At 36.4% G+C, this 27,930-nt stretch overlaps 1 protein-coding gene across 1 annotated transcript in view; it reads right to left on the reverse strand.

Annotated features, from left to right (window-relative positions):
• ARFC1 (ADP-ribosylation factor C1) overlaps positions 1-11,492 on the reverse strand; it is a 29,989-nt gene extending 18,497 nt beyond the window's left edge. Inside the window, exon 1 of the mRNA XM_089396253.1 lies at positions 10,690-11,492. Within this exon, the coding sequence (XP_089252379.1) occupies positions 10,690-10,881 (192 nt within the window). The 5' untranslated portion in view covers positions 10,882-11,492. The remainder of the gene's footprint in view (positions 1-10,689) is intronic.
• Between the last annotated feature and the right edge of the window lie 16,438 nt (positions 11,493-27,930).

Below are 27,930 nucleotides of genomic sequence, written 5' to 3' on the forward strand. Positions count from 1 at the left end.
ATTGAATGAGAGAGTTACAAGTGCATTTAATGAGGAGGAGTTGTACTTTTGCCATACATTGAATCACTGAGGGAAAGTTACATTCTCTCAAGTGTGGAGTTACTATTTTATTCCAAGAGAGAGGTTCAATTTGCCAAATAAGATATTCTCAATTTAATTTACTTATTTCATGAGAGAATTCGTTTTTATTAATCCATTAAAGGTAAATGACTTTAGACTATTTTATAAATAATAGTATCATAATAATAATAATACTAGTAAGAATAAAAAATTTAATTCTTGACTTGTATAATCATGATTGATTTGATTTTAAAGTGGATTCCATATGTCGAGATCATCCTTGATCATTTAGACATGACTTCCTATTTTTGGAAACTCACTTCCAAATTGAGATGTGACTTACTATTTTTGGAAAGTCATATTAGAATTGTTAGAAATCAAATTTTATTATAGGTGGTTTAAAAAATTCATCCCTCGATTGCCAAATTTTAACATAGAAGAGGAAAAGGAGGATGCCCAACAAACAAAAGGCATTTGGTTATCTGTAGCAACACTCCACTTAATGCATAAATCATTCAGAATTCATCAACATGGAAATTTCGCAAAGGTAGAGGGCAAGTGCCTTAAGATATTTAAGGAGTTGGTATTTTTTGAGGCGAAAGTTCCCTAGCTTCTGTTTCACAATGTGTCAAATCTAAAGCACTTGAGATACCTTAGTTATGAATCCAGTAACTTGAAGCTATCCAAGATGCCTCCAAGTTTGAGACACATGGAATTTGATGGATGATTACATTGCCACTCCTTCCAAATTTCTTCCATGCATTTTGGACAACTTAGACATTTGCGACTACTAAGATTGTTCCAACTTTTCAAAGTTGAAAAATCTGTCTAAAGAGCATGACAGCATAAGCAATGCGGAGAAATCAAACAAATCAAGCAGCGATGTTAAAGGTTCTGAAAGTGATCACTGCTATGATGCTTCCACAGCAGACAACATAGAACAAATATTTCACTGAGCACTTGGCAAATTCAATAAAAAGTTAGTCCAAAGTGGCCAAAAGCAAAAAGTGTATGGAAAATATTGAATTACCTGGAATATCAGATCTAGATGAGAATGGTAATATTACATCCTTAATTTCAAAGAGAAGGCATCCTCAAAATATTGACTACCAGAAACTCCATTGTGAGATGTTTGAACTTGCTGCTTCTAATCAAGATATGTTAAAATTGGCAACTAGGGCCAAATTCCACCTTGGGTGACTCATTTGATGGAGATGATGATTGCACTAAATTCCACTTTTCGAGAGGACCAAAATTGATATATAGATCATCTCATTTGGACAAGCAGAAATGTGATTTTGAATTTATGCCCACACATGTGCAAATTGTTCAAGTCGGCCACATCAACATGTACGCTCAAGAAGCCTAATGGATGTGTCTCTTCACCCGCAACGAATTGTATAAATACAAGAGACCTCTCACCTCATTGGCATCATCATCACCCACACATTCTTCTCTCTCTTTGTCTGATTGGTTCATATAGCGATTGGGCAGCTTCTATCTCTCACACGTGTGGCAAGGAGTACAAGTTTTATGGGCAAAATTGCAGGCCAAAATTTCAAAGTTATGTGACAAGTTCGACCAGCGTTGATTGAGGACTTGCTAACCGAGTTTGACTGCTATTTTGGCCTCAAAAGTTCAGTTTTTTAGGTTGCACCTCTAGGCACACAAACCGAGAAATTCTAGGCCTTTTGACCTGCATTGACTTCAGAGTTGACAGCAATTTTCTCTCTCCTAAAAGAAGTTTGACTCAGCTATTTTGGGTTAAATTTGTCCTCCTAATCAAGCTGAGTTTGACTAAGGAAATCTGAGTTACTTTGAGGATGATTTGTTGTTGTTTTGACCAATATTGACTTTCTAGTTAGGGTTGAAGTTTGACTACAATTGCCTACAGAAATTTACAAGGTTGTCTTGACTTTGTATTGGGCAAGTCAACTTGACTTTTGTACTCTCTCTCTACTAGCCATTTGATATAATAATAAGAAGAATTGATCAAAGGTTTTCCCCACATTGGGGCTTTCTTCCTGGCATCAGCGAAATCTGGTGTCCTCTTGCCTTGGCTTGTCTTCTACATTTTGTTTCATGTTCTATCTGCTTTTACGATCAATTCGACTATTGTGATTGCTATTGGAAATTGGAAATTGTTATTGGGCTACTAAAGAACGTTGAAGTAAATTGTGCTAAGCATAGAACATACCATCGTTAACTAAAATTAACACGGTATTAGAGCCTAGGTGAAGACAAATCCCAAGCAAGAGTGAGAAAAGCAATCACTAAGGAAAGTTGTTGGACAAGAATATTGGTCTAGCTTAAAATCTAAGGACAAGCTCGAGGACAAATTTGACTATCATGCATGGAAGATGACTTTGGATTTGACTTTGGAAGAGAATGATGTTATGGACTATGTAAAGGGAAGAGTGGTGGAGCCTCCTTCAAATGCACCTACTGTTGCAAAAACAAAGTACAAGAAAGGTGAGGTCAAAGCTAAGAAAAGTATTGTAGACTCCATTTTAAAAGCATTTGGTTGCTTAATTTTCTGATTTGGAAACATCTTAGGAGATGTATGATACGCTGGTTGGGGTGTTCAAAATAAACAATGCAAATCAAATCCTCTTTCTCAACAACAAGTTGAAAGACATCAAGATAGATAGAGGAGAGTCTATTCAATCCTACTTCATGAGGATTAGTGAAATGAAGAATGATCTTCTATCTATTGGAAAAGTTGTTGGTGACAGGGAGCTCACTCTTATTGCACTTGGAGGTCTTACAAGAGCATGGGATGTGTTTAACACCACCATTCTCAACAATAACAGGATTCTGGGTTTTGAAATGACCCTACTACTTTCTCCACTCCTGCTAAGAGGAAGAACATTGTTGGTCCAAAGAAACAAGGTCAAGGATTTAAGTTGGGATTCAAAGAAGGAAGAAAAGGAAGATGTTACAATTGCAACAGGTTTGGCCACTATGCTAGAGAGTGTCCTCACAAGAAGCATATTCCAAGGGATGATGACAATAACAAAGGCAGTGGCAATCAAAGGAACAATAAGCTCAACAATAAAGGAAAGAGGAGTGCTCTCGTTGCTCGATATGGAAATGGTCGTCCTCCCAAAAGATCAAGAAATTCTAGGTACGAGGAATGTAATGTTGTAGAAAAACAAAATGAATTTTAGCTTATTTCCGCTTTATCTAGTATCTCTCCTCCGAATACATTTGATCATTGGTTGATTGATAGTGGAGCCTCAAGGCCCTTCACTGGGTACAAAGAGGCCCTCTCAAATTTGGTTGAAAAAAAGACTAACTAGCAAATCATACTTGGAGATAATGCCACCTATCCCGTGAAAGGAATAGGAACTGTCACTCTTCACTTGTAGGGTCAAACCATTCATCTACAAGTATTTTATTTGCCCGATTTGAAAAAGAACCCAGTATCTATTTTTGCGATAGAAAATAAAGGCTTCAAGGTAGCATTCTTTGATGGAAAGGTATGTCTTTGGCAAAAAAAACCCTAAAGATGCATTTACACTTGGCTTTAGGGTTGATGGTCTTTATCAAGTTGGAGGAAGTCCTTCGGGAGCCATGTCTTGCGACACTTCTCTTTAATATGAATTATGGCACAGAAGATTTGCCCACTTTCATTACAAAGCCTTACCTGGGGTAAGGAAGATGGTCACAGGTATACCCGATTTCAAAATGAATCATGAAGGTGTTTGTCAAGGTTGTGCAGTTGGGAAACTTACAAGGGGACCATTCCCTTCAAGAGAAAGTCAAACTTTTGATATTCTTCAACTAGTCCATTCTAACCTCTCTGGTATGTTGCACGTAACATCATTAAGAGGATACTTATATTATGTTATCTTTGTGGACGACTTCTCTCGCAAAACATAAGTCTATTTCTTAAAGAAGAAGGATGTAGTATTCAAATGGTTTTGTGTTTTCAAAACCTTGGTGGGGAATCAAACAGGGAAGTAGATCAAAATATTGAGGATCGACAATGGGACCCAATATGAATCAAATGAATTCAATGACTATTGTAGAGAAATTGGCATTAAGAGGGAGACAATTGTTGCATACATTCTTGAGCAAAATGGAGTTGCTAAAAGAAAGAATCAAATGATCATGGAAGCCACCCGTGTCATGCTTCATGATCTAGGTCTACCAAAGTTCTTATGGGGAGAAGCTGTAAATACTGTTGTATATGTTCAAAATAGGTGTCCACAAACATTGAATTTCAAAACACCTGAAGAAGTTTCCACTGGTAAGAAACCTGGTGTTTCTCATTTTAGAATATTTGGTTGCCCCGTGTATTTTCATGTGCCTAAAGAGAAGAGAAATAAGTTGGGAGCATGGGGGAAAAAAGGAACATTTGTGGGTTATAATGAAAACTTAAAGACATATAGAATCTATGTGCCTAGTCAACGAGATGTGGAAGTAAGTCATGATGTTACATTGCTCTTGGGAAAGCCTGAGACCTCCCCATTCAAGGAAAAGAGAATGATGATGCTATAGGAAAGCAAGATGAACCTCCGTGCGATGAGCCTATGCCCTATGTCGAAGGCCTAATGGATCCCATTGACCCACCTCCTGGTGATCCCTCTACCTCAAGGAAGACCTTTGTGGCTCAAAGACACTCTTGAAGATGTTGAAAAGCATATTGCTCTAAGAAGGACATTTCGTGAAAGTAAGAAGACCAACGGGTATCAAGGATACCTCGTTGCTATGAGTACTATTGTTCAATCTGAGCCTTGTACATTCGAAAAAGCCATGAAACATCATGTATGGAAGGATAAGATGAATGAAGAGAACGAATCCATCATGAAGAATGATGTCTAGGATGTGGTTCCTAGACCCAAGGACAAGTTTGTGGTCACTTCTAAATGGCTTTACAAAATCAAACATGGAGCTGATGGAAGTGTTGAAAAATACAAAGCCAGATTCGTTGCTCAAGGCTTCTCTCAAAAGGAAGGAGTGGACTATGATGAGATATTTGCACCAATTGCTTGATATACCACTATCCGTTCAATTATTGCTCTTGTTGCCTTTCAAGGATGGAGGCTACACCAAATGGACGTTAAATCTGCTTTCTTGCATGCCTCGCTTAAGGAGGAAGTCTACTTGGAACAACCTGAGGGGTTCGAAGTACAGGATCAAAGGACACACGTATGCATATTGAAGAAAGCCCTCTATGGGTTGACGCAAGGCCCCAAGGCTTGGTATGAGAGGATTGAAAGCTATCTTATGAAGTTTGGATTTACGAGGAGCGAAGCTGACCCTAACCTATATTTCAAGGTTGAAAAAAATGTCTCTCATTTTGGTCCCTTTATGTGGATGATCTCTTTCTAACAGGTGCAGGCCATCTCATTTATCAATGCAAGAGGGAGTTAGCTTCCGAGTTCGAGATGAAGGACCTAGGACTGATGCACTACTTCCTAGGCTGGAGGTCTGGCAAAAGCCAGGTGAGATTTTTCTTTCTCAAGGAAAAAGCATTGTGAAGTTGCTCAAGAGATGTGGGATGGTGAATTGCAAGTTTGTGTCTACTCCAATGGAACTCAACTTCAAAAAGCTATATGGAAGTGTGTTGTTGGGCCTAAATTGACAAATCCTTCTAAATATAAACAACTTGTGGGGGCCCTGATGTTCTTGGTAAACTCTCGTCCTGACATATGCTTCACTGTGAACACGATGAGTCAATTTATGGTCAAGCCTCATCACATACATTGAATTACTACTACGAATCTCTTGAGATATATTCGGGGCACAATCTATTATGGACTGAGATAATTGTCGGAAATTTGAGGCTGCATAGATATACATATGTTGTTTGGGTTGGCAATGTGGTGGATTGTAAGAGCATGTTTGGATGTTGCTTCTCATTAGGGTTTGCTTCAATTTCTTGGATGAGCAAGCAAAAATTGGTTGCAAGAAGCATCGTCGAGGTCAAATGCATTGCAACTAGTATGGCCTGTTGCGAAGTTGTTTGGTTGAGGAAGCTCTTGAGTGAGATATTTGCGCACATGTTGGATACCATCGTTATCTTCTGCAACAAGCAGGGTGGGATCCGCCTTTCAAAGAATCTTGTGTTCCACGGCCGCTTCAAGCACATTGATATCAAGTACCACTTTATCTGGGTTATGGTACAACGAGGGAAATAAGGCTCCAACACATCAACACTGATGAGCAGATCTTAGATATCCTCGCGAAGCCTTCGGGGAAGGCCTAATTCTTAGCATTCTGAGAGAGACTTGGAGTCATGGAAAGACCCTCTCATGAGGGTCCCACTTAAGTTGAACATTGAGCTCTGGGAGCTCCCGAGGGCTTGGGGTACTTCTTGGAGCTATAAGCAACCATAGGGAGTGTAGTTCACCTTCCCCTATATGGTGTGTTGTGTACAGGGTGAGTGCTTCACCTTCCCCTGTGATACCCCATGGTGACATGTGTGTAAAGTGAGTAGTTCACCTTCCCCTACAATTGACATCTGCATAGATGGGGGTTCACCTTCTCCCATGGCATATGAGCAAGATGAGTAGCTCACCTTCTCCTGTTGATGCCCCAGCATACATCTTGCCCATGTAGTCCGAGACTCATGGGAAGTACCTCTCATCTAGCCAATGAGTTGGGAAACATGGGTAGGGACCATAGCACTATCAATGGATGTCCAAGACTCATGGTAAGTACCTCTCATCTGGCCAATGAGTTGGGAAACATGGGTAGGGACCATAGCACTACCAATGGACACATCGTGTACTGTCGTACTCCCTATGTCTAGGATACATGGTGTTCAACAACTTGATCTAGGATCATTTGAGGCTCTACCTCTAGACTGACTTTTGTCAGTGGAGAGTGGTAAGGTCTTGTGAATCACTCTCGATCGATTCTTCTTCATTATTACTTCATGGTTCAACAGAGCAGAGATGAGATGACAAAGATGGTATATGATGACAAGATGGCATGATGACCGATGACAACAAATGGATTGGCATGTGGAATTCTCCCTAGTTGAAAGGAAGTGTTAAAATCGGTAAAAAGGGCCAAATTCCACCTTGCGACAACTCATTTGATGGAGATGATGATTGCATTAAATTCCTCTTTTCGAGAGGACCAAAATTGATATAAAGCCAAAATTGATATAAAGATCATCTCATTTGGACAAGCAGAAATGTGATTTGCAATTTATGCCCAGACATGTGCAAAATGTTCAAGTCAGCCACATCAACATGTAGGCTCAAGAAGCCCAATGGATGTGTCTCTTCACCCACAATGAATTGTATAAATACAAGAGACCTCTCACCTCATTTAGCATCATCATCACTCACACATTCTTCTCTCTCTTCATTTGATTGGTTCGTACAGCTATTAGGCAGCTTCTATCTCTCACATGTGTGGCAAGGAGGACAAGTTTTCTGGGCAAAATTGAAAGCCGAAATTTCAGAGTTCTATCACAGGTTTGACTAGCGTTGACTGAGAACTTGTTGACCAAGTTTGACTACGCTTTTGGCCTCAAAAGTTCAATTTTTCTAGGTCACGTCTCTGGGCACTATTGTCGCACAGAATGTCTAGGCACCACAACAACGACTTAGATAGGTGGTTGTCACCCTGATCCCCAATCTCTTTATTTAAGTTATCTCCCTACAACAGGCTAAGGGGGGTAGACCCTATGGAAAAGGAATCAATGAGAAATAGTTGGGAACCAACCAGTTCAGCAGACACAGTTTAGCAAGATTTATATGATTTGATTAGATTCAAACAATTGATATCAGTGCCTTATGGAGTCAACAATCTTGCTAGGAAATTTAAGACCAAGTAATTTATTTGCAACTGTTGCTTGGATGAGTGACTATCTTATATGAAATGCAAATCCTAAACTTAATGTGAGATGGATGAATCTTGGTTAATTTTAGTTAAATGCCTTAAACCCTTTAATCATTTCTATATTAAGCCTAATTTTCGTAGTAATTGGCGAAGAGAAGATAAGGTGAAGCACATACTTGGTCAGGCGTTGCAGAGAGTTGTGGCTCTGACAACTGCAAAGTCACTGTTTTAAGTACTATAAAAAGCAGGCTTCTCAAGCAAAAATGGATGGGTACCTATCTCTCTATCAACCAAGCTTATGCTTGGAAGTAAATTTTAATTATGCAAAACTAACTTAATATGCAAATGCAGAAGATGATTAGAAGATGAGATGAAGTTAGATTCGAGGATTGGAAGCACTTATGTCGCAATCTATCAAAGCTTTTAATCACCAAAATGAAATGCTCACCTTACTAAACAAAGACTGAAAGATAAACCTTTTAAAATATCACAATTAAACCACAAGCTTACTTCAAACCTTTTTGATACAATTAAGTGCAGTTATAGCTCAAAGAGAACAAAAGCTTCCTCACAAATTAATATCAGATGCTCAAAAAATACTCAGTTTATGAAATAAAAGATATGCAATTTATCACAATTCCATGACAAAGTACTCTAATAACTACCCCAAAAATTTGCTAAGAAATATCCGAAAATTCAAGCAATTGACACCACATTTAAAGTTATTTAACGATGAGCAATTCAATAAATGTCAAGCATAAAATGATGCTCTAAGCCTTAGCATGCAAAATACTTTAGCAATTAAATTTCGAAAATTTAAATACCATGAAGAACCATGAAATTCATATGCTAAGCAATTGAAATAATTGTAAAAAAATGATTTTTCTTATGTGACCCCAATCAACAAAAAATTATGCTTTCCTATAGTCAATCTTTAGGGATGATTTAAAAATTTATTTAAACGTGTTTGACTATAGAGAAATTAAAAAAATTATTATACCACAAAATTTTCCCCTTTAATCACAATAATCACAATGTGATTATTGTGATTGCTATTGGAACATTGAAGTAAATTGTGCTAAGCATAAAGAATACCATTGTTAACTAAAATTAACAAGAAAGTATGAGTGAAGAATATGGAGTAGGGTCCTAGAAAGCGGCCAAGAGATCGTCAATCAAATTCCTTACTTAAAGCATCCTCACTGGACCTAAGGTGTGAGGAGCACATCCAGGTTACTAGTGAAATGCTTACTGAAAACCATGATACATCAGAAGGATTGACTGAATGGGATGAGATCACTTGCATCACTTCAACATAACAAGTCCTCTATGAAGCATTACAAGTATACTCTCTGCGATTTGACATTGGGGATAAAAAATGGCACAGGGTATCTCAGATTCCGGAGGCTCTGTGGCAAGGAAGTTCAAGTTCCAGAGATTTTGAGAAGACTTGCTCAAAGTCCAATCAGGCACAGGAACTCTACAATGAAGAAAATGGTACTAAAAAGGTGTTGAACCCAAGCTGTGGTAATGGCAGAAAAAATTGCTACAATATAAGGTAAGGCAACTGTCCTGGAGGACAATATAGGAGTAATGGTTAATCATCAAGAAGCTGAATTTAAGGAATAGGTCAAGTTGATGCCTGCCCATGAACATCTGAAAGTGAGGCAAAACAGCACTAAAAGGAGTAAGCTGGAATTCAAAGAAGAGTACCCGATGAAAAAGGTCGAGACTCGAGATAGGAACTGGGAGTTTGATTCAAGACTTCACCAACGGTGGATACAGCTCCTGCTACACCTGTGTATACTCAGCAGAGGAGAATAGTTTCAGCAAGAAAAGTGGGGGCAGTATGGAGAATATTCATGGGTGGAGCAGAAGTACAGCTCTTTTGTTTGGCTGGCATCAATACCTCTTGTAGTTCCAGCAACAATTGTCAATGTCTTTTGTAAGTTTGAACTTTGAAAAAGCCGAAGAGGCTGTTTTGAGTCTAAAGGTTGTTAACAGAGGGATCCTTAGAACCACCGTTATTTTGAAATACGATTTAAGAGCCCATACTCATGGCCATTTTGTGTTATAACGTTTGCAACCTAGGACTGCAGCCCCCCTCTAAGAAATCATGACCGTCCCAGAAGTCAAATAAAGAAAACATGGTGCAGATATATAAGCAGAAGTCTGTGTGACAGAAGAAAATAATAGGCTCTGGGAATACCCGAGGCTCCAAAAGCATATACCTTCTGTATATTATTAATATAATATCTCGTTTTTGCATATAAAAATAAATAAGAACTGCCGAGAAACCAAGATCCATATTCAGGCCAATACAAAAGAATGGAAACCTTAACCACCGATCGGCACAAAAGCAATTAATTGTCATACCAAACCAATGGCACTCTCCAATATATCCCTCAAACATACACATTCAACTGAACAAGCAAACTGATCCTTCTGGGATATGATTGAGTGGTTAAATGAAAGAATTTTCAAGGCTCCCACCCAAGTCTAAAACTCCCCAAAGATATTGTGTTAATGTAGTAAACAAAGTTAATAACCTCATCCGAGAGAACGTGAAGGCTTCGGACACTTTGACAATCCATGGATGTATCTCATTAAACGAGACGAGGCCAAGTGCAGGCCGATGTAAATTTGGGTTAATGGATTCCTCGGTTAGTGGCTTTATTAATGAAAACGCCATTAACCAAAAACTAAAAAACCGAAAACCAGTACTTCAAGAAAAAGATCAGATTTGTCCTCTTGCATGAACCAAAACAGATTTTCTACAATTGAAACCAAAAATGGAAAGAAGGTTTTTTTTTGAAAACTCACCTCGAACCTTATATTTTTATAGACAAGCTCTTCAACATTACTCCCCACTGTAGGATGCGTGACCACCACTTCTCCGAGGTGTAACTTATACAGAGTCGTCGTCTTTCCGGCATTATCGAGACCTACGACCACAATTTTATACTCTTTGGCTGGAAACAGCATAAACCACAACCTAGACATCAAGGCCCCCATTTCAAACTAATCAAACCCAACACTGTCCGCGATTACGGCTTAAATTTTGAACCTTCCAATTAAGTAATTGAAATCTGCAGCCTTAATTCCAACCCAAAAATCAACCAGATCCGCGATTCTAACAGGCTTCCTGCTGAGCTATATCTATAACAAACCCCGACTGAAAGAGAGATTTGGGTGGTCTAGGGTTACACCCAACATCCCTGACATCAAACGCTCAAGCAAAAACTCGAACCGGGGTCTTTAATGTCATTAAAAGGACCTTTAGACCATATGGCATGATCAGATCATCTATTCCTAGATCTGAGGATTATTTATGTTTAAAACCCTTTAACCGATGGCCTGTTAAATGACCCGCTAAAAGACAGAAGAGGACAAGAGTTCCAGCCGAACAGGTAAATCTTATTTTTTATTCGTATTGTTCGGCCTCTCCAATCGATGAGCCCTCGTTTTGGACTTTTCCACTCACCCAAAAGCTTGCTCCGTCATTCGGATGGGCGGGCTTTAAGCTCAAGCCGTGATGGTTGACTGTCCAATTGCACGTAATCGGAGGTTGTCAATCCAAAGGCAAAACTCTACCACGCAAATATAGATCTTAGTTTCTGATTGCCTTTAAATACGGAAGACTACAGTCTTCTGGATTTTAAAACCAAGTCGGTCCATTGTAATATATAAATTGGTTTATGGTTTTTCCGATGTTTCCGTGAATTTTATGTAATAGTATTTAAATGTTCTGGAAAAGCGGTGCGGTAATGTTTTTGTTTTTATTGGTTAAGATTAGGTAATAATATCTCCTTAAATGGTTAATTAGTTTGAGTAGGTTTAATCGTGAAGAGTATGTGTGTTTCTTTTTCAAAAGGTCACTGGTTCAAAATTAGAGTTCACAGATTCAAAATCAGAGAAGCAGAATATGTATACTTTGTAAGCTTATTAGTCAAATAACATAATGCATTTTTAATTATTTAACTGTATTTAAAAATTTATTAAAATGTTTAAATTATATTTAACAAATTTTTATTTAATTTTAAATAAGATTAATTAAAATATGTATAAAAAATATAAAATAAGTAATAATAAAATTTTATAAATAATATCTCTGTGATAAAAATTTATATAATGGTGTTTCTCACATATAAGTAATTTTATAAATAATATTTCATGATAAAAATTTATGATGATGATGATGATGGTGGTGGTTAATGTCCACTGAGACCAAACTTTGGTCTATCGGACCTAAAGAAACAAATTATTTAGTTTGATTTAAGATTTTATTCCTATGCTCAAAAAGCTTGGAGAGAAGCTCCCAAAGCTCATTATAATTTTGACATCATAAAAGGCTAGGAAGGTCAGTGTTGTGACAAAGATTATGAAACTGAGATCTAATGTGGTTGTACGCGGGGCACTCTAAGAGGAAGTGGTTTTCATCCTCGATGTTCCTATTCTCACATAGATGGCAAATCCTTTCCATCCATGGTGTTTTAGGAACTACCCAACAACTTGTTTCACTATGGAGCTCATGAGAGTTGGTTCTAATCTTCACTATATTAATTTTCTTCTTTGAGCTAGTTAAAACAAAGAGATACTTTTGATCTTCTAGGGTGGGGTTGATGACCACCTTATAATAACTTAATATAATGGTGTGACTCAATATAAGTTTTTTGTAACTTTGATGAAATAATAAATTAAATTCGAGTTGTCTTTAGTGAGATTTTTTGGACTTTCCACTAGCGGAAAAAATTGAGGTGAAATATTGATTTGTGTTATTTAAACTGGGTTTTTTACTATATATATGGATTCAACACCCTGAAAAAACCCTAGGTCACTTCAATTGTGCAAGGGTTATCCATAAGCTTGTGATTTCAATAAATTCCGCTGCATTTTAGAGAAATTAGACCCGAAAAGCTTCCAAAAAGTCTCACTAAAGGCAATTCGAATTAAATTTAAGATTTTTGTTTTTTTAATTAGTTCGTGGATTTTAATATATACATTTTGTAAATTTTGGATAATTTTGATAGAATAGTATTTTATAGTTGTGGTTTAATTAAATGATAATTTCATTATTAAAATATGATTTTAAAAATATATTGTTTTTAGTGTTTTAAATTAAGGAAAAAATATAATTTGGTTATTACATGTATTTGTTTTTTGTTGTTGTGAAAGATCATTTTGGGTGAGATTGTGATTTTTTTATTGTTTAAAGGTATTTTTGAATAAATAAATAGATTTGTTATTCTAAAAAATTTGGAACACTAGTCTAAAGCAAGCATAAGTGGAATGGAGTGGGCTCTATAGACTTTTGCGACACTAGTATACAGCAAGCAGAAGTGGAATGGAGTGGTTTCTATAGACTTCTGCAACGGCTAATGTTTCTCCATAGTCAACTATCCATTCCCTTGTAGCACGAACCTCCCCACAAACCCATTGTGCAATTCTTGCACCCCTCTGATCGATGGTGAATTTCCGTGTTTAAGCATATAAGTCAGTCTCTCTTGAAGGAATGTCAGTTGGTTCTACAAATACTCCCTTTCAGATAGCTCAAGCCAAGGTTTCTTACAATGCCATCTTGAAATATGGATATGTTATTCTGATAGTTCAAGAAGCTCCTACCTTTAATGCTCCCTTGGAGGAGGAAGGCTTTAGCTATGCAAAAAAAAATTAGATCAAGGTTTGTTTGTATATTTATTGGGTTTTGGTCACGGTTAACTGATTTCCACAAGTGGATTTCTAATTCGTGGAAACCTATATTGTCTAATGATCTAAATATTTACCTTCTAGCTCGAGGTTTTTTTGTTGTTGGTTTTTATTATCTTTAGGATAAGAAGATTATTTGGGATTCTAGGCCCTAGTTCTAGGGTAGTGTTGGTTTCTTCATGTTGCCCTGGTCTCCTTCTTTTAATCTGGTTATAACGACAATCTCCTCGGCTCCAGTTTGGGTAAGGCTCTCGGCCCTTCCCCTACATCTCTAGAATTTTCCTTCATTAACTTCTATTGGAAATGGAATAGGGATTTTATTGACATAGTTCACAAACTAAGCATTTCCTTAAGACCACTTATACTTGAATATGCACTGAGATGGATTTTAATAAAGACTTTCCTACCAAGATAAACCTAATGGCTCCAGATTATGTATGGGTTCAGTAGCTTGACTATGAAAATATTTCATTCCAATTTCGAGTGTGCTATGAAACAAGGCATGTAATCAAGAATTGCACCAAGCGATTTCAGAATAATAAAGTCCAAAAAAAATAATTGAAGGCCTAAATGGTGGGAAGGTGCTCAAATAGAACATTAGATTGTATACAAGGAAGAAGAGTCCTAAGACAAGGAGGAAGTAAAAGAAAGTCGGGAAGAAACGCATGTCAAAGAGGATCGGTGAGAGGAAGCAAAAGATAGTCAAGAGGAAATGCATGTCAAAGAGGATCCACTGAAAGAAAAGACAGAGGAGGCCCATGCCCATCAAAACCTTGTGAATTTTGGATCCTCCATTGAACTCCCATGAAACAAGAGTATAAAAGAAAATTCTTGGGTTGATTAGCCAAATAGGAATAGAGACAAAAACAACAAAGATCAATCACAAAAGGGTGATTCTTCAGAATTAGCATAAAACATGGGTTGGATCCAAGTTGGGAAAAAGGGTAAAAACATCTCACCAAGGAAAACGAGAAGTCAGTCAAAGTCAAATCGATAAGTAGTAAGAAATGGAATGTAAATGTATTTGGATCTTTGGAGTATTTTGGAAAATCTTTAGCTAGAAAGGGAATAATTTTTTTTGTATTGAGGAGTAGTCGCTTGAGGATTTGGATTGAATCATTGTGTTCAATATCAAACCTGTAAGAAATATTGGCAACTCTGAAGAAATGTAATGATTTTGGTTGGATCCCAAATTTCTTTCTATAATATAAACCCTCATATCAATCTCTTAAAAAAAAACAAAAAACAAAAAAGGAACACTTAAATTATGCAAATTATAGAACTCAAACTTGTCATTTTAACAAATATATGTCTTATTTTGAACAAACTCATCTAAAAAATATACCCAACAAAACCCGAAAACATCAAAGAGGTCATCCTCAAAAAAACATATATGAAAAAATATATATATCGAAGCGATTATCTCAATAAGAATATTGAGAAACATTCCTAAGAAATCACTAGTTATATTAATTTGATAAAATTAGCTTATAAAACTATAAAAATATTAAATTTATTCAAGAGAAATTTCAATGCAAATTAGATATTAAACAAAGGTTGTTTCTACCGAAGGAGCTAAACTATGTTCTCAAAAAATCTTCCTTACTTGGTCAAATTTATCCATGTTCCATTTGGTAATTTTTAGTGGCAATCAATCTCATCCTTTCAATTTATTTAGAACCATGACTTAAAAAATGATTAGACAAAATTTAGCCCCGAGGGTTAGCTCAATTGGTTAAGTCTTATTGTATAATCACCTCTCTAATGGGAAGTCATAGGGTCGATTCTCCTCAACACACTTGGGGTTAGGCTAGTCAAGTAAGCTGGCAGGATTTAAAGTGATCCCGTTGGGTGGATTTGCCCGGGATTATTGTTAATTTTTGTAGCAGCAGATGAGTTCTAGTCACAAAACTTGGTGGAGAGGCTCGAATACATGAGATCTCCATAACCCATAAATCATTTTTGGAAATTCCACCTAGAAATAACTTACTTAGATTATTAACATATTTTTTAATGTTCCCTAAGTCTAAACTTAGGAAAATTGGTTAATTAATCAGAATTAATTAAGTCAATGTGAGAATTATCTAGAGACTCACATGGATCAATTCAGAAATGATCTGAGCCATTGATTAAGATTAAATATTGGTCGTTGGAGTCCCAACAAGAAGATATAAGAAGGGATCAATGTGGTGATGGAGATGAAACACTAGAGCAGTAGTTCCTTGTGTAGATTGAGCTAGCAATGGTAGAGTTCAAGCCAGAGAAGGACCCATTGTCAGTGAGGGGCAGGGACAATGATCCGAATGAAGACTTCCAAATCTGGAGAGGCAACAGCAAGAGGTTGAGTTATTCCCAGTGTAGGAATGCGTGAGTGCAAGAACACGCGAGTGCAGGAACGCGCAAGTGCAAGTGTAGGAATGAGTGAGTGTTGGAACATGAGTGGGAGAACACGCGAGTGCAGGAACGCACGGGTACAAGAATGTGAGTGCAAGAACACGCAAGTGCAGGAACACGAGTGTAGGAAACGTGAGTGTAGGCAACGCAAGTGTCAGGGTTGCTTAGGGAATATCTTTGCCAGATTTCTCTTGTTGTGGATTGTCAATTTTCAACATCTCGATTTTACTCAGAATTTCACTGTTGCATAATAATAAAAACCTTCATTGTTGCACCAATTTTCTCAGGGACATTTGTCCAAAAATAATTGTGTAAAAGTTATGTGTGTGTGTGCGTGCTAGATTTTCTCATTTTCCAACACTATTTTCTTTTGCAGTTTATTTTTGAAAATCACAGTGTGAATTATTTGGTATTTGTCGTAACAGACAACAGATAAATTGTTAAATAACTTAACAATTAGAAAAATAATTTCCAGTTGTTGTGATAGATGAAATTTTCACATGGTATCAGAGCGTGAGTGATTAGCCGGTAAGCTCAAAAGCAAAGGAGAGAATTTCATTATTCAGAGGGAACAACAGGCCAAAATTCTTAGAGGTTGTGAATACTGAGTTTGGTAGTTCGAATTGTTGGGGAAGGAGTTCGATTTTTCAGTGCAAAAGTCGAGTTTCTTGGGATAATGATTCCAGCAGTCAGAGGGAGTAGCAACAACTCATATTTTCGTTGAGTAGATTTTTGGTTGGACGCAGAGGGTTTTGCAGTAGTTTGTAATTGCATAATCAATGTCGGGTGGAAGAGAAAAGCACACACAAGAGAGGGAAGATTTCTCTCACGAAACTTCGAGTTTCAAAAGTTCAATTTTCCATTGTAGATTGGCAGCTGTTGTGAGCATATTTTCTCACTCTAGAAGGGAGTGTGAGTAGCAAATTCGACAACCAAGCAGAGGGAAAGAGGGAGATTTTCGAGGTTTATTTCTCCAGTTTTGAGTTTTCAAATTTTGTAGCTCTGCAATGATGGTCCTACGAGAATGGCAAAGGAGGTTGTGCGAGTTAGCTAGAATGCAACTCTAAGCAGCATATCAACTTCTAGTTGTCGAAGGAAGTGTGAGTTGTCTAGTGTGAGTTGCAAAGAAAGGAAGGGTCCTAGCCAGGGACTAGGCTTGAAAGGAGATAGTGGGGCACCATATCTAGGAGGGAGAGTATAATACTCTAGTGTGCCATATTTGGCAGGGTCCAACATAATTGCAATAAGGAGATCACTTAAATCAGTTCTTGATTGTTGCAGTGGGACCATCACTTTTGCTACAGGAGCCTATAATATCATAGTAGCAGGTTCAATGTTAGCAGATACAATTTATCATTAGACAGTTGCAAATTTAGTTGCAGTATGCAAATGTAGTTCCAACCAGAAGATTCCTAGCGCAGAGCTTCACAATCCAGTTTCCAGTGCAGGAGAATAGTGCGCGTTGCGAGGAGGGAGTAGAGAGATTTCCCATAGGAAAATCGAGACTCAGAGGGAGTGTAGTTTCAGAGGGAGAAGTCCTATGGAAGCCAACGCTTCAAGATCTGAGGAGATCAGACCCATTATTGCAGGAGTTGCAACAACAGTGAAAAAGCATTAGCAGAGCAGTAGCAACAACAATATGAGTAGATCAAATTTTGCTATGTTTGCAACTATACCTCTAGGAGTGAGGTGGGGCGACTTGGAGCTATAGTCCAAAACTGTAGAGATTGGGCAGGATCCTTGAGGTGACCTCCTCATGGATCATTCATCAGCTTATTATGGGGGGCCATAGTATTCAGTAGCATGATGGATCAGTGTCAGCGATGCAGTCAGATTCCAGAGTGACAATTGCAGACTAGTTTTTTAGGTGTTGAGGAGCCCAGTGTAGAGTTAGCAACAATGCAGATTCATTGGTGGACAGTGTAGTATCTAGTAGAAGTCAATACTTAGGAGACAAATGCATCATATTGAACATAGTAGATTCTGTGTTTCGGATGCCTCTCAGTTGTAGTAGTTGTAGTAGCAACAAATGAGAGGGAGTTGTAATGCAGATGCAGAGTTGGCAGCAATATGGTAGCATCAACAACAATATGGTAGCGTCAATAGCAACACGGATGTAGCATCAAATTTACGCAGTGGTTGGTGGGCAGTATGGCCAGACATCAATAACATGATAGGAGATGGCACAAGACAAGGTGTTGTGGCAAGATGTGCAGCACTAGAACATGGTCCTCGCTAAGAGGGAGTGTTAGTTTTTGTAGCATCGGATGTGTTCTAGTCACGAAACTTGGTGGAGAGGCAAGAATACATGAGATCTCCATAACCCATAAATCGTTTCTAGAAATTCCACGTAGAGATGACTGAATTAGATTATTAACCTATTTTTTAATGTTTCCTAAGTCTAAACTTAGGAAAATTGGTTAATTAATCAAAATTAATTAAGTCAGATGAGAATTCTCTAGAAACTGACATGGATCGACCTAGAAATAATCTGAGCCATTGATTAAAATTTAATCTTGGCCATCGGAGTCTGAATAGGAAGATATAAGAAGGGATCGATGTGGTGATGGATATATAACACTAGAGCAACAATTCTTTGTGCAAGTCAAGCTAGCAATAGTAGAGTTCGAGCCAAAGAGGGATGTAGTGTCAGTGAGGGGAAGAGACAGTGACCTAGAGGAAGATTTCCAGATCCGGTAGCAAGAGGCAAAGTTATTCCCGACACGAGTGCAAGTGTAGGAACGTGTAAGTGCAAGAACGTGTGAGTGTAGGAATGCGAGTGCAGAAACGCGTGAGTGCAAGAATGCGCGAGTAAAAGAACGCGAGTGTAAGAATATGCGAGTGCAGGAACACGCGAGTGCAGGCAACGCGAGTACCAAGGTTGCTTAGGGAATATCTTTGCAAAATTTTCTTGTTGTGGACTGCCAATTTTCAGCATTAGATTGTACTAAGAATTCCATTGTTGCATAATAATAAATAAAAACCCTCACTGTTGCACCAATTTTCCCAATTTGGGTTTTTTCAGAGACATTTGTTCAAAAATAACTGTGTAAAATTTATGTGTGTGTGCTATATTTTCTTAGTTTCGAATGCTATAGTTTATTTGTGAAATTCACAGTGTAAATTATTTGGTATTTGTTGTAGCAGACAACAGATAAATTGTTAAATAAATTAACAATTAGAAAAATAATTTCCAGTTGTTGCAATAAATGAAATTTTCACAATTGTTTCCGATGAAATTTTCACAATTGTTTCCGTGGACGTAGTGGCCACTGATCTCCGGTGTCCATGAACCACATTCAAAAAAAATATGCACCCAATTTAATGTTTGTGTTTTTATGATATATTTAGTTGTTTTTATGATAAATTTTATATTCACTAACAAGTATTCTCTGCAATTCTTTACTTATTACATTGTACATAATATGATTGGTTATAATTATATTTATGATTATAACCAGCCTAAATTTATCTTAATTATGGAATTACCAAGTGGTGAGAGGGATTAAATATCAAAATGTTTTATTGATAATTATAATTATTAATTATTTTATTTTGACTTAGTCAAAATGTTTACAAAACATTATATTACGTTGCAACATCTCTACCATACCAGCCTAGATCCATCTTAATTCAGTATTTAGAGTCGAGAGGGATCAAATCTCTTCATATGCAAATCTCTTTTAGAGTGAAAAGATATTTGATCCCTCTCTGCACTTAGTAGATCCAGAGTTTAGATGAATAAATACGCTATATTCCACATGAATACCATGGGTTCTCATAAACCTCGAACTCAAAAACCACCAATAACTTCCAAACAGTTTACCTAACCACCTGACAAAAATTAATAAAAATAAAAATAGTAATGTAGAATTTTTATTTATGTTTTATTTTTACCAAATCAAAACAATATATCTACCATATTAAGTCATCTATATCATACTAGGCTCGAGAGCATCTATCAATACAACTAACCTCAAAACACCTCTCAACCTAAATATTTTGTTTATGAGAAAATTTATAAGAATAATAAATTTTATATGCAATAAAAAAGTATTCTTTGTAATTCTTTATTTAATTACATTGCACATAACCTAATTAGTTATTTAATTACGGACCACCAGCGGGTTATTTCAGGTGGCGTGGTTTTCCTTGATAACAGTGATGTGTTAAACTAACATTCGCGGATAGCAGCCAGAGATGGCTGTCCTCACTGTTGGTTTGACAAAACTGAGTTTGTTAGGTTTTTCCACCTTTTGAAAAAAAAAAAAAAAAAAACCCTAATTAGTTATATATATGTTTTGGATTATAAATATTTTGTTTATGAGAAAGTTTAATGTACAAATGATAAGTTCTAGTACTAAACATTTAAAACAATATAAATATAATATTTAATTATTATGAAAATGGAAAAGATCAAATTAATGTCGTCATTTTTATTTAATTTAGATGGTTGGAAGAAGTTATTACCCTGGGCTCATGAATATAATTTCTACATATGATATTGTGAATGAATTTATAATAAGTATGTTTCAAATTGATTTTGAATTTTATTGTTTATTGTGATATTTCAAAAACTAAAATTATTTATAATATAAAATATAAAAATATTATTATAAATTATTAAAGAACTATTTTGGATTATTTATTGTATTTATTAGGTTATTATTGTAAATATATTTATTATTAATAATTATTAAGATTTATTATTGTTATTATTGAGATATATTGAGGAAATAGAATATTTGAAAATAATATCTTAAAAAGCTAAATCATTTTCAAACTTTAGAGAAAGCAAATTGTTTCCAACATAATTCAATTCTATATTCCAACTACATAGAAGAAAGAATTTTGGTCTTGAGATCACTCTTGCATCCCGTTTGCCCATCAATTACCCATCTTCTAGCCATTTATGGAAATTTTAAATTGACCCATCTTCTAGCCATTTATGGAAATTTTAAATTGCCCATCTTTTACATTTCCTTGTGCAAGCCATTTGTTAGAATAAATTCCTTCTCCAATGAAGCAATAGGAAACAACATTCAAATTCTTAGTAGCAGACCTTTATTTGTCATTTTTAGAATCTTGTGAGGAAAATAAATGCAAGTCTTGATATACTTTACCCGGGAGAGACATATTTTTATATTTGTTGAAAGTAGGATATATTATTTTTTATTTTAGTCAAAAGACTTGATTTTCAATTAATTTTAAAATTTATAAGTAATTTTTATAAAGTTCAAATTAAATATTAAACTAAATATTTTGAAAATCAAAAATAAATTTTGAATTTTTTTAAATTTGAATTTTTCTTATTGGTTCATTTACATGAAATGACTAATTTCATGATGTTTAAAATTAAATTGTCAAAAAAAAAAAACTAAAACTTATATGTTATAAAAATGAATTGTGAGTATATAAAGTACCAAACAAAGTGTCATAACATTTAACAAGGTCCTATCATAAATTTCTATTATGCCTTGGTTTGTGAATATGAGAAATTTTATATTTATTCGTATTACAAACATCTTATTATTTTGAATATCGTTTATTCATTAATAGTGTAAAATCTATCATATGTGGTTAAGTTCTCACAAAAACCTAAGTGACCTCTACCCCTTAAAAATATAATGTAGAAATAAAAATATATCTTTCACATACCAGTAATAAATCTTTTTTTTTTTTTTCCGAAGGTGGTAAAACCTATCAACTCAGGTGTCAAACCAACAGTGAGGACAGCCATCTCTGGCTGCTATCCGCGAATGCTGGGTTTGACTCATCACTTTTAAATAGGAAAACCACGCCACCTGGCATAACCCTGCTGGTGGTCCGTAATCGGGAGCAGGCTCTCACTCCTGCCAGATGCCTCTGGGTCTTGGGCCGTTAACCTGTTTCCTTACGTCCGAGGAAGACGAGCTCTTTTTAAATTACATATGTGATTTTAAATAATCATTTTAAATTATATATGTAATTTTAAATAATATATTTTTTATTAGATTATATTAATCATTAGCCATTTTTATAAATAAGAATATAAAATGATTATACTCATTAGCAATAATTTTATCACCTTCCCAAAACAAATTGTATCATAAATGTCCATCTTACACCTTGATGTGATCTATGTACTTGTGGTTAATTAATAGACTTAATGGGCACATTAATAGAGGCAAAGGGCAATAACATGTTCAATTTGATAGCCAATCAAATTGAATATAAATAAATTAAATTATTTTTAAAAAAACATATATTTCAATGTGTAATGTTATACTATAGAATTTTTTGCAATTTTTTTGGTCAAACCCAAACTAATAACCAAAAACCTATTGCAATATCTGCTAAGGAGTACACCTATCAAATCTAAATATTTATGCTTAATAATTTATTTTTACGTTTTACTTTTTAAATATTTAATTTTACTATATACTTTACTAATAAAAATGTGCAAGACAATAAATATAAATATAGTCATTCATATTATATTATATTATTTTTAGTTTAATAATTTATAATTTTTTAATTAATAACTAGATAATGAATTTAATATAAAATAAATTACCATATATTTTTTAGTTATAATATTCATTTAAATTAATTTATTTGCATAAATTATTTAGATTTCTTTTTAAATATAATTTATTTATTTAGACAATGTTTTATTTTTTATTTTTTTTATTTGAAAAATGTTGATGTTGCGTTTCAAAATTTATATATTTATAGTTTTTAATACAATTTTTTATATAATAATAATTTAATTTTAAGAGATATAAATATGATATTATATGAAATATAATATCATATGTAAATTTATTTTAAATTGTGGTTTATGATTACTATGTAGCATACTTTATATATACATGGTTTAAGAGGTTTTTAACTGTAAACAATTAAAGTAGCTATCAATTACTTTTTACATAAGAAATAGGTATTAAGCAACAATGGTGAATTAGAAGGATCTGGTTTGGATCTCTACGATGGCAATGGCTCTCATCCTTACCCGTGTCTGCTGAACCTTCGAAGACTCCATAAGCAAGAAGCCTGAATCCGCACAACTCGCATTGGACATATTCGCACCACCAAGAGTAAGGGTTTCATGTTATTTGCTGCAGTCAGGGTTTATAAGAAGAACGGAAGTGCGAATCCGGCTGGATCCGCTGCATATTGTGTTCCCTCAGGCGGCGAATACAACTGATAAACCCCCGATCGGCTTAAATGGGTTGGCTATACTTCTGAAATGCAGGCGGATCGAGCACTTAACAGTTTGCTCTGTGGCATTAACTGCTTCTGAGATCGTGCATTGTGAGGATGCTGTCTTGAGCATAAATGGAGCACTCAGGACAGAAAATCGCCGACATCGCCAAAGGTATGAAGAAATATTTAAGTTTTTTGCAAATCAGAACTCCGACTTATACTATTATGCAGATTTTGATTTCTTTCTGTCCAAGCAACCGCCATTGAGCCCAAATTGGGCAACATTTTCATCGATCTGCGGCATTATGTACAAATCAAGTCTTGGGCTCTACGATCCAGACTTTCATATTGCAGATCGACCCCTTTTCTGGTCAGATCTGGAAGCCCACTCACTGAATAAGCTGGTTCGAAGTGAGCAAAAGATGCAGAGCAGAATCTCAGGGATAGATCTGCCGAAAACAAGATCTGGAACCCTGGTAAGAGCTCACAGTTTCCAAGTATTTGTAAAAAACCCGGAAGGAAAATCGAAAATAATTTGGGTAAAAGAGACAGATTATGTGGAGAAAATGCAGAAAATTATAATGCAACAGCTGGGATACCCCATCAGATCACAAAACCCGATACATGGGGGCAGAGTGCTACAAGACACAAAATACCTTTGGGAATACAAAATTGCACCTCTGTCAACAATCATCCTCAATCTAAGGATAAGAGGGGGTGCAACCGTCAATAACAGGAAACCTGACAGGGCTGAAGGAAGTGGTACTGGTTCAATAGGGAAAAAACAGGCAACATTTCCTTCAAAAACGTCCTACAAGGGAAAAGCACAGAAGGAGCAGCACCGAATCAAACAGGTATGGATGCTAGGCCATACATTGTGGAACAGCTGAATCACACCCCATAATACAACATAGATATATCAGAAATAGATGAGCACTGCACTATATATGAAAGGCAAGCAATAATTTGTAGCTTTAACTGCTTTTGGCCCAAATCGGCTGATCTATTTCTTTGGATCTTCACGAACTAGACCACTCAATGCAAAATACATCTCTGCTCCAAAGGTTTTTTCATAGTGAAATTTCTATCAGCTATAGACAGAGACATAGTAATACAGGAAGGACCTTAGTTCTGGGGATCTACTGGACTCTTCATCACACCATGGTTCCCAGAATCTGATGTAAACACAATGGTCATCTCCAAGATGCTAGTTTGGGTGCGGCTACACAATCTCCTAATACATCTCTGGAATCATCAAGTACTAGTTGGGATTGGAAATACTATTGAGCGTTACATTAAAATGGACACCCAGCGAGTGGAGGAAAGAATATATACTTTTGCACGAATATGTGTGGAAGTAGACCTCACCAAAGGCCTGCCAGAACAAATACAGTTGAAGCATAGACAAAGGAGCTGGACACAGATCTTAGATTATGAAAATACTACATTCAGATGTCGGATTTGCCGACAAACAGGACACCTACAAAGCACGTGTCCAACAGTAAAAAAAGACAATTGCAGAAAGAAGAAAATGGAAAAACAAGCGAAGGGATGGCAATTTCCTCCACCTCCCCCAGATGATGAGGAGGAAGAAAAGATGGATTTTTCCAACCCCAATGAGACCAACCAGATGAAAAAAGAACCAATAGTAGAAGACACAAATCCACATGAACATATAGACACAGCACTGGCAAGGATATCAGATACTATGGATATGGGCAGAAATAAACGTCAACACATATCAAACACATCAGACTCTGATAAAGACAATCCACAACCTGTGGCTGAAACAACATTAGCACTTATAACTCCAACAGAGTCACAAGGGGGTTGGAGAAAGGTTGAGAAGAAAAAAGGGCGAAAAATCTGAATTTTTTCCCTACCTGTACATTAACAATTTTTTGCTTTACATGTTTATTTCTTGAAATCCGTACACCCTGCGTGGTGATGAAGGATCTCTGCACCTTATTTCGAGCACCATTTTTGGAAATCTGTTTACAGCATATGCCGAAAGGCATCTACAACATGTAATTTTTCAATCATAATGAAAGATTACGATTTTTCCAGTGGAAAAAAAAGGTATTAAGCAACAACGTTGGATATTACACTTAATAGTAGAAGCAAAAGACTTATTCATGTAATAAAAAATAAAACAAAAACAAAACAATTAAGATTTATTTTTATTGATATAAAATATAATTATACTAAAAAAATCTCCAATCCTCAACAACTTGCTTTAATTAATCAACAAATAAAAACAAATTTGCAAATTAAATTGAAAAAAAAAAACCAAAAAACAAAAAACAAAACAAACTCAGACGAGAATGGAAAATAAATAAAAAAAATAACCAAATAAACAAATAAATTTAAAACCAAATAAAAATGTAATTAAAAAAATTCACCTTACCCCACTCTCCAAATAAATAACAAGCGTATTAAAAAATAGATAGTTAAAAAAATAATAGTAGTGACTCTTATGGTAGTTATTTAAATCGTGGACAATGTGGTAACATGATTGCCAAAATCTCTTATAGGAATACACTAAACAGTTATTTAAATAGAAATTGAACTTGAAACAAGTATTCATTTTTCAACAATTTTACCTCTTCCTTGTCTCCCTTGTTATTTTTTCGATATTTTTTATTTTTGTTATGTGTGGCCTTTTGATTTGCATATGCAATTGAAAAATGAAAATCGAGGATAAATAGTTTTTATTATTTACCATGCTACCTCAAAACATGATTATTTCTCAATATGCAGGTTGTTTTTTTTTTTTTTTTTTTTTTTCGTTTTTTTTTTTCAGTCAAGTTTTACCATTAAAAAAAAATTGTAAGCTTGTTGGTACCTTTCTATCAATTTTCAAAAATAACATAGGTCACATCCATATGTCCAAGAGTTACGCGGCCTTAGCCGGAAACTAGGTCTATTGGCCACCTAACTGCAAAATATGTCATCCATAAGCAAAAAAACATAAGTCTGTCCAACGATGTCATATATACCTGAGAGTATTTATACTTCCTATTCTCTAAATAACTATAAACATATATGATAATAAGTCTAAAATTATATGACCGAAGCCTTCAAAAAGAAAACCATGGGTGCACTGTCATTATTCATCATCAGCATAATCCACAGAACGAGGTCCTTCACAATAGAACCAGGCAGCTCCGAGTTAGGTATGTAAGGGATGTGCTGCTCAATTCGGCTCAGCCGACCACTCTGTTGCTGTAGTTGGAACTGAATTTTTTGCAGTTCTTTGGTGAAATTTGAATTCACTGATTGCCCCCGAGGGGTTGCATGCATGTCAGGAGGAAACTATTCCAGAGCTTTCGCCAGAATGCTCTTCATCATCTAGAATAGGCGCACAGTCTACTTGTACTGTGTTACTCTTCCACGAGTATGGCTTGGATTCGGGGCCACTGCTTGCCACTCATCCATGTCCAAATCAAAGTCTTCCACTGTCTGCCGGATTTCTTCTTCCCACTTTGCGATCAGTTGCCTAACTGGGTTGGAGTTGTTGCCATGGTAAGCTTGGAATGCTTCGTCAATGATACATGAGGTCAACTTACGCCCCCGTCCCATCCCAGCCACCCCACTAGAGGAGCTGGGTTGGCTTCTCGGTGACAAGGCTACTTTCTCTGCCTCCCTTGTCCTCGGTTTCCACCTACGTTGTTCTTTGTTCCCTTCACTCGAGCCATTTTGTTGTCGCTGCTTGTCAAATGCTCTTCTTTTTCCTGCACTCTCAGCTTTCCACCTACCTAGGGCCGCAAGTTAGGTGTTTGAGATTGCCAATGGTCACGCCCCACTACAGACCTGCTTCAGATTCAAAAGACACCAGTCAAGTAAGGAACCCACTCAATTGTTTGCAAGTAATTGTATGCCAACACACGATTTTAATGCTACCATTATTGCATGCCTTCCTCTACCTAGTGCAGAGCTAAAATGAACTGGTCATACCAACTATTACCATGCCATCAGTAATATAGCAACAATTTCCAACAATAATTGATTTCATCAACCAAACATTATTACAGGAATTGAAATGGGTTTCGAGTCGGCCACGGGACTGATCCCATAGCCCATCGAACCCCTTACTTAGTGACCCTATGTAGAATGCCCAGGTAGTGGGAATCAAGACCACTTTGTCCATAATAGGCTTCAATTTCTCAACGTCAATCCAAATCGACCACCAATAGCTGAGATGAATTCCATCCAAATAGAGGTTCCCAAAACAAGAAATTCGAGACCACAGATCCAAACTGACCCATAATTTGATTGACTGGGCTTCTCTGCCTTCGCCCCTCTGCCACCCGATGGTATATCTGGGATTTCTTGAGCCCCTGGCTCTCCCTACATTGTAGCAATTTGAATCACCCCCCCATTCTCTACAGACCCAACCCCCTGTCCACTCTTCCAACCCCATGGGTGGGGAATTTCCACCTTCCCTACCCTTTACCATCTCTACCATGCATGCACTCATGAGAGACAAACAAATCCTGAATTCCATAGACACAGGGACTAGCAAACTATGGACACTGACCCAACCTGGAGCCCAGTAAGGCCATGCCTTTGGCCCTTCCAGAACCCGTCACCCCACAGCCCAGACACATTCAATTCCCCGACCCAAGGCTGAATACACTGCTCCATTCTAACTAAAATTGTAGGTTGAAGATCGATAACATACCAAGATTTGTTACCAAATTTTGAGGATATCGGTTGCCTCCGTCTGTCCCCAATTTCCCTTGCAAACCTGTTCCACGGGATCGAAAGTACCCA

Source organism: Pinus tabuliformis, chromosome 1_2 (genome assembly GCF_031772625.1).
Source record: "Pinus tabuliformis cultivar Carrire ecotype Pingquan chromosome 1_2, CPIR1, whole genome shotgun sequence".
Classification (NCBI taxonomy): domain Eukaryota; kingdom Viridiplantae; phylum Streptophyta; class Pinopsida; order Pinales; family Pinaceae; genus Pinus; species Pinus tabuliformis.